The 8,384-nt window shown below is 44.2% G+C and overlaps 1 protein-coding gene across 2 annotated transcripts in view; it reads right to left on the reverse strand.

Moving 5' to 3' along the window:
* The window catches only part of NRG1 (neuregulin 1), a 98,168-nt gene extending 89,986 nt beyond the window's left edge, over positions 1-8,182 (reverse strand). For both annotated transcript variants that reach the window (XM_008946775.1, XM_008946774.1), the window contains exon 1: positions 6,937-8,182. In XM_008946775.1, coding sequence (XP_008945023.1) covers positions 6,937-7,564 — 628 coding nt within the window. In that variant the 5' untranslated portion in view covers positions 7,565-8,182. The remainder of the gene's footprint in view (positions 1-6,936) is intronic.
* Between the last annotated feature and the right edge of the window lie 202 nt (positions 8,183-8,384).

The following is an 8,384-nucleotide window of genomic DNA, read 5'->3' on the forward strand; positions in this document are numbered from 1 at the left end:
TCCCACTGGATTTGTTCCTGCTCATTTTTCCCCAGCTAAAGACATTCCCTGGGTCTCAGTGACTAGGACTCTGTTGGGGGTGGTGGAAGGGGATGTGAGACAGGCTAAGACAGGACAGAGTGTAAGTAAGCAGACTTTACATTGCCCCAGAATAATAATGCATAGGTATTTCTCACTTGCTGCTTTCAAGAGCTCTCTAATCGCCGAACAATGGTCATGCTGAGGCTCTTGAGTTTAATGGGTACCTCCTGCTGAGTCTGGTACTTGACAGACCATTTTAACATGAAAGATCAAGATGAGATTCACTGTACTCACTCTCCAAGCAACTAGGCTCCCTGCAGTATAAATAGTAAAGGTAGCCAGTGTCCCTACTATAAAGCAATCTACAAAAAGGCAGGGCCTGCTCCTCTCCATAGTCTACACGGAGAACAAGAGAGCAGAAGCCCTTAGCAGGAGATATGCTAAACCCACCTGCTCATCTCCAAAGCTACACACCGTGACTCAGTGCTTTCTTGATTTCATGTGACCTGAACATGACCCAAAGTACTCTGGTCTTTGCTTAACTTAGAACCTTGTAAAAAAAGACATCTTTGTGTCCAAACAGATCTGAATTCCAAAAAGAAAACAATTATTTTCCCTCAGTCAGAGAAAGCTGTTTCTTCTAACACAGCCACATCCTAGGTGAAGCAGGCTGTTTCCTTTCATTACCTGTCATGGCATCTTCTGGGGCCATTCTCTGATAGACAGCCAGAGCACTCTCAGCTCAGGTACTGTCTGCAGTAGATTGGCATCACATGTGCTCTCCCCGAACCAGCTGCCTCATTGCATTGCTATTGATTCTGACTTGGATTTGTGCAGCAAATCTATCGTATTTCCATTAGCAAGACTGCAAATGATGAAAATGCTCATTTATATCATTCCAGCTCTGCATCACAATTAACCCGCTACTGAGACTCCAGCAAGCCAAATCCTGCCTTCTCATCAATGCCGAGAAACTTCCCCAAGGTTTCTCTGAACCCAAAAACTGGGCACTGCAAATCTGAGGGGGACTGCTGTGTGTGTTTATTTGCAGTGCATGAATAGGAAGTAAAACATTTCACTTAAAAATACAGTACTGAAGGAGGATAATTTCAATCCTCTGCAGCGGAAATCCAAACTCTGTGTTTTGTTATAATATAGATTATTAATCAATTTTGCACAGAATCTTATGATGTCCCTAACATCATTTTAATAAAGAAACAATAGCCATATACTATACATATCTATTGTATTTCCTATATTCACGTATGCACATATGACTTATTCCCAGTGAAGTTTACAAAGTAAAATTAGACTTTACAAAATAAATCCAACTACAGACCACTACTTTGCACTGAGCAATTCAGACTGTTATCAAGAGCAAATACTTCAGTAAATACCACTTTTCCTACATTATATTCCACGCATTGTGCATGAAAGAAAAACCACACCCATGAAGTAGTTTTAAAAGCCATGAATATGGGGTGCTTGTCCAAGAGAACGAAACGCAGGACTTGCCAGTTCGTTCCTCTGCATGTTAAACAGAAGATCTCTTTCTATGCAAGCAATGAATGTTAAAAAGAGGATAGGCAGAGATAAAAAAAAAGAAAAAAAATAAATATGTCTGAACAAACTCCATGCTTGTGGAGGGCATTTTAAAGAGGGTGTATCTAACTGGACTAGAGAGAGGAGTCTCATTTATCACTTTAGAAGGCTTGCACCTGAACTACCTAAAAATTGCCATGTCTTACATGTCACAGCCCATTAGTCCCAATCCCACCTTGAGTGTTCCTGCCGTAAGTATATACATGTGTAAGCCATTGTGCCCTTTTAGACAGCAGAGAAAGAGGTGTTTCATGGAAATACAGACTGGCTGGATCAGCACAGTGGCACTTGCTGCTTGCTAATGAAGGCCCAGTTGTGTATTCAGTGCCCACTTAGGTCAGTGTCTCAGAGTAATAAACACTTTTGAGTCAGGCTAAGAACTTGTCAGGTATCTTAATCAGGATTAATTATAACTTCCCTGTGACAAGGCATGGTTCATTTACAGGACATATCAAAGAAAAGTCATGGCTTTCAAAATGAATCTTCATATTGTCTATCAGGCCTTTAACTTAGAACCAGAACTGCAAGGTCAGTCTTCCTACACACTCTTTGGGGAAAGGGAGTTAAGAGTCATGATAGGAATCGCCTGGGAGAGGTCTCTTCCTTTATGCTGAATAGGAAGCTGAAGGCTGCCTAACTTCCTAATGTAGGCACTTAAGACAGGTGTCTGAAGCTAATCAACATCAATACTGTATCAAAAATGGAACAACATCTGCTTTAAGGTTCTCTCCTCCTGTATATTCAGGCTTTGGGGAAAAAGCCATCTCCCTGGTGGTGCTGCCCGGGGTAATAGCAGTGAGCTTAGAAAAGGCTGATATATAGCCTGTGCTGCATCATCTGCTCTCCCTTCCTGTGAGTACAGTCCACTCCAGCTCTCTAAGACATCCCTGACCTTGGCACCTTCAGAGGCTGCCAGGCATGGACTCAATCCCACAGTGCTATGATGAGGATTTGAATTGCAGAGTGTGCATCAAAATTAGACTTGTTGCGAGAAGTTGTTTGCACATGAAGCAACCATGAACAAACCCTTGTGGTCCATAAATTGGAGCCCTCGGCTGGGCTGCAGCTGGAGGGAAAGGCTCCCTCCAGCTCCCACAGAGGTAAAATGTAGATCTTCAGAACTCACTTTGTGTAGGGGAAAGGACATGAAATGCAGAGCTGAGAAAGAACAAGCAAGGTGAAAGAGGGCGAGACAAATTTCAGGAAAGGCAGCATACTACAAAAAAAAAAAAGGACAGGCTAGTTTTCTTCCTGTTTTTCCTATCCCTAGATCTGAAAAGACACAAGAAGTTCAGACATTAACTTTGGAGGAGAGCTGAAACCATTTCTTAGCTAAACACTCAGTCTTAGTCCTCAGAGGCAGTCTAACACTTTCCACTGAGGATGAGAAAGCAGCAGCCGTGGCTGATGCTGGCCCAGCACACCTAAACTGGCAGCAGAAATGAGAAACACGAGAAGGGAGCAGACCCAGCCAGGGGTGACTGACAACCATGCAGAGCCCTTTCTCTACTTTGCCACACTTTCCAGGTGAGGGCCAAGCACTGATGAGGTAGAATAGAGCCCTGCCTGTCCCCAAGGACATACACAGGTCCAGTGCTGCACCCATCCACTCACCACTGTGTGTTACAGCCAGCACAACTTGGTGGGCACAGAGGTAAGGAGATGCAAATGTGCCCGCTGGTCACTTGCTGGCCACTAGTGTGGCATGAGGCGTGTAGCTGGGCCATCAATGAGGTGGCTGGGGAAGCCAAAAGCAGAAAGAATGCAGGGGCAATGAACATGTGCTGCCAGGGAGATGCATCCTCTGGACTCTGCTCTCTGCTCCGCTCACAGGGAAACCCACCCCAGCACAGTCCTTGTGCTGTGTTCCATCTGCTGCCCTGCTTCTTACATGCCCCATGGCACCTCATCAAATCAGGAGAGTTGTACCTCTCAAGTACTCAGGTACATGTGCTTTGGGGCAGAGACAAAAACGCAGGAGTGCTGCACTCCTTCGGTAGAGCTATCACCCCAGGAAGGCAACCCTATGCAGACCTCGGTGGGTGTTCTGGGGGGAAATCTGCTTAAATGGAAAGAGAAGGCCGTGAGAGGATCTGTGATGAAGGGAGTGGTTCTTTTGCAGATGTATAGAGGCAGTTATTACAGAAACACGGTCTTAACAGTACTGCAGAACCACATGCACTACCAGCCTGGGTAAAGGGTGCAACTGTATTTAAAGGAGATGGTGTAAGAAGAAGTAAAACTTAGCTCCTGAATTGTGTTAGCACTTTTGCAATCTGCATGTCTTCTCAGAGGGAGGGAGACTGTAGGCAAGTGCATACTATTAAGTTGTCCTTGTAATGAAACCTTCTCTAGTGTAATTATGCTAAGATTGACACACTCCCTAAATATGAGAATGCTTTAAAACATTCACATTTTCTTTCTATTTCAGCAAAGAGGAAATAATATTACAGTACACAATGTAAACCACACGGAAAAGAAGAGATTATTTCTATATCGATGAAGGTCAAAGTATAATAAAAGGAGTGGGACCAGTCTTGAATCTAATGCATCAGACACAATTACTAGGATTGTCTCTCTTCTGCTTTCTCTCCCAGACTCCAGGAGAAAGAAGAATCAATTAGCTTTCTGCAGAGTACGACCTTGAAGAATACAGCTTTAAGGGGAATATGCTGAGTAAGACAGAAAAGAGCGAAGAAAACGAGAAAAGGGTTTGGAAACTCATGGAAGGGCTTGGTTCAGAAACAACACATCAGCCATAGATTATGATATCTATCAGTTCTTTCTTATTTCTGCACTGGAAACAAAAATATCAGCACAAAAAGGTCTTTCTGGGAAGAAGTTACTTCACTTTGCTTGAAATGGAATAAAGGACACGGAGAGGCAAAACAAGTGACAATCCAATTTGCAGATGCTACTGTCCAAGCCATGTCTCTGAGAATTTTATAGCTGTCAAAGGCATTCATAAAAAAAAAAAAAAAAGTTGTCACTGATGTAATCTGTCAACTTCTCCAACAAACCTTGTTCTACATAAAACACAATAATGTGTTTGAAATGCAGCTGTTTCAGAAACCCCAAGATAGTGCTTTCAGAGCTGTCCAAAAATTTCCTTTCATGCCTTTTTGATTTCATAGGTAGATCTTCTGCAGTGTACTTTTCCAGCTATATTTTCTTCTTTTTCTTTGCAAGAAATTGCAGCCCCCTGCCATAGTCAGAATTACGTGCCACAGTTAGAATACACACTGTCTACACAACCTTCTCCCTCAGGGAAACCCAAACTTGACCTGCTTCCAGTTCTCCCTCCCCTTTCAATCTGCATCTGTCTGGAAGTCTATGGTGCCTTAAAACACATTTATCCTAAGAAAACTAAGGCAATAGTAAAAAAAAAAAAACCACACAACTCAGCACAATCACCTAATTTCTGGAGAACCTTTTATTTCTCAGATGTGAGCAGACTGAATGCAGATAATTGCTTTTTGTCAGTGACTGCTCCAAAGAATCTCTTTCCTGTCTCCCCTCCCTCCCCTGGCCTTCACTTGCCCCAGGGATGAAGTTAGCATGTTATTGATAAAGGCTTGCCCTACATGTGGAAAGTCAAGCTGATGAGAGTTGCCCTGACATAACCAGGTATTGCTTGCTTCTCTCTCTCACATGAAAGCAACCATTTTCAATGGGTAGTGGTCACTGGTCACTTCATGAAGTAAAACGTACTGTCATATCTCTGATTTCACTTACAATATTTGCACTACAAAAAGAGAGATTTTCTGCATCAGCCATAAAAAGACCCAAAACAATTCACTTGCTACAGTTCTACATAATGGAAAAGGTGGTTAAGTGTCCCAATAATTCAAGTAATGTCTCACCTACCACAGACAAAACCCCATATTATTAACTGCACAGCAATATTTCCCTACCAGACTGTTTCCATCAGACAAATTTCTTTTAACCCAAAGCCTAGTTGTCACTCATTATCTAAGCAAGAGGCAGCAGGGCTTCTGCAGGAATATTTAAAATTTTCTTTCAGTGATTCTGGAATTGCTGTTCAGGACTGACTCTCAGATGAAAGGATCTCCACTGAAACCATTTTAGTATGCTTATTTACCAGCAAGGTGACTGCCCCAAAATATTACATCTAATCCAATTGCCATGTATCTATAATGAGTCTGGTTCTGGTGGAGCTAAACTTACTAACTAATTTCTGGTGAATTCAGGGCTCCAGGGCAAGGTCCAGTATGTACCACCTGCAAGGCTGGCCATCAATATCATCAATAAATGAGATGGGGTCCTGGAAGGCAATTTGCAAGGAACGCAGTTACTCATTCTGAGCGCTGCAGCTTTCCAAAGGAAACCTGAGTCCTGTCCTCTTGGCACACTGCCTTCTCTTTCACTAGAGTTGCACAATTTTGCACAGCTCAGGAATTGCTGTCTCCTTCTGCTCCAGATTTAATGGGTTAAAATGATGAATGGTCAAAGAAATAACACTTCAGCAATGTGGTATTTTGATGCTTTATGATTGCTACTGAGGAAATAATCCAGCTACCCTAGATATTTCTTGCTTTAAGGATGAGCAAAGACTAGTTTGGAAAAGAACCCTTCCTGCATCAGCAAGAATGCCGTCTTGAAATGCCCCCCAAAAGTCAATGAGGCAATGTCTGAGAAATAGTTTCAGCAAGAATCAGCTCCTAGAGGATGGGAAAGACGCAGAGAAATGCGTGTTATGCTTTTAAGGGAAAGGGAAAGATCATAAGCTAACTCTGAAATTAATAATTCCCAATGTCTAACTGCTTCAAATGCACTGTCACTTTTTCCCACTCTTCTTTATGAGTGTTTCAGGAGGATGACAGGGATGTTTGCCAGCAACAGACCTTAGGAAGGAGGTAACAGAAGTGCTCTACAGGCAAGGCAAAGAAAAGGAACACAGATGGAAGATCCAGCAAAGGATGCAAATCAAATTTCCAAGAAAAATACTCTGATAGACCATGTGGAATTCCTATCAGATAAACACTTGAAGTAAATCACATACATCCTTACAAGTGGATGCAGAGAAGAAAGTGGTACTGGCGCTTTCAAAGGTCGCAAATTAAGCCCTTTTAATTGCCATGCATACCTCAGAACTAAGTTCAGAGGTCCATAGGTGTTCTTCTCAGAAAGTAACACATGCTATACCCATCTCAGCACATTTAAGCTTTGCATGCCAATCTCATGTCCTCCTTGAGGACAGCTGCAGAACAGTTAAGTGCCTTTTTTTTTTTTTTTTTTCCATGTGTGTGTGTAAGAAAAAAAAAAACAAAGAAACACATAGCTTCTACTTACAAAGTTTTGGAGAAGTTTGGAGATTGGTTTCTGTTGCTTGCGCCTGAGATACTGTGGTAGGCTCCAGGGCGGGTGGTGACAGCGAAGGTGTGGCAGAGGACAACAACCCAACATCTAGGATGCGGTTATACAGAGAAGGCTGGAGGAACGGTTTGGAGGGCACGAGCGAGCTGTCACTTTGAACTGTCACTTCAGCCTTGCTCTTGGGGCTAGGTACAGGGAAGGGTGAGGCATACACCTCCGAAGGCACCCAGGCAGACAGAGCTGTAGGATCCACAGCGCTCTTTGGGTCTTGTCCTATCCTCCCAGGGTCAAGGTGGGTAGGAGAGTCATACTCAAAAATCTTGTCCACAAAGACCCACTTGAGGCCAGCGATACAGAGGCAAAGGCTGAGCAGGCAAGCCAGGATAGGGGCGATGCAGATCTTTTCAGAGTTGAGGCAGCCCTTCAGTCGCTCTGCCTCCAGGCACACACAGCAGGTTGCGGCAAGGCCTGCTATCCCCTGGACCCTCCTGTCCTCTCTTTGGGTCCCCGGCATGTTCTCCTCAGCCGGGAGCCCGTTGAGGGACGCGTCAGGGCTCAGCTGAGCTGAGGGGCTGGGGAAAGTGTCGGCAGCTACTTCAGACATGTTTAAGCATCAGCTCTCAAACAGCTCACCTCCAAAAGGCCTTAACTCTATCACAGTCCATTACTGTGAGACACAGACAAAAAGAGACGGTAGTAATAGTCACAGTGCTCTGCAAAAATCACAGAGTGGGAGTCAACAAATGGCCCAAGTTCAGCAACATTATCCAAATTGGGAGAGGAGTAATGCGCAGGGAAAATGAGACACCCCCCCTCGACCCCCCTGCCCCTGAGCCCTCTTTTGCTCTCTCTGCCTCTCCGAAGCAAGAGTAGCTTTGCAATTACTGAGCTCCTGTTTGCTGGCCACTTTTATAATTCCTTAATCGCCTCTCAAGCAATTCCAGCTCTTCTACGGGAGGGAAGAAACATCCCCCCAGAAGCAAGCACAACAAAACAAAACAGGAGGGAGGAGGGTGACAAGAGAAAGAAAACCACGAACACCGAACAAATTGATCGGATTAAGTGAACCAATAGCCCAGAGCGAAAGGCAAGACTCTCACCTTGAGCATCTGAGGCTGGTATCTGCTCAGACGAGGAAAACAATTGTCATGCAGTAGAAGGAGCAAGAGCAAAATCTGTAACAACAGCGGCAGCAGCAGCAGTGACAGTAGCAGCAGCATCCTGTCGTGTTACAGCGGCGGCTGAAAGAGGCTGAATCATTACAGAGCAGCAGGTGCTCGCTGGCTGAGCATCACTGCAAACAATATCATTACACAGAGGTTTGAAAGGAAGAGCGATGCCAAGACGGTGGTAACTCCCTTTCTATTCCCTCCCTCTTTGTCCTTCTTGAGCGCTTATTCACTTTAGTCCTCTTCCCCCCGCCC

The sequence above is a fragment of the Merops nubicus genome, unplaced genomic scaffold (genome assembly GCF_000691845.1).
Source record: "Merops nubicus isolate BGI_N331 unplaced genomic scaffold, ASM69184v1 scaffold21278, whole genome shotgun sequence".
NCBI classification, from domain to species: Eukaryota; Metazoa; Chordata; class Aves; order Coraciiformes; family Meropidae; genus Merops; species Merops nubicus.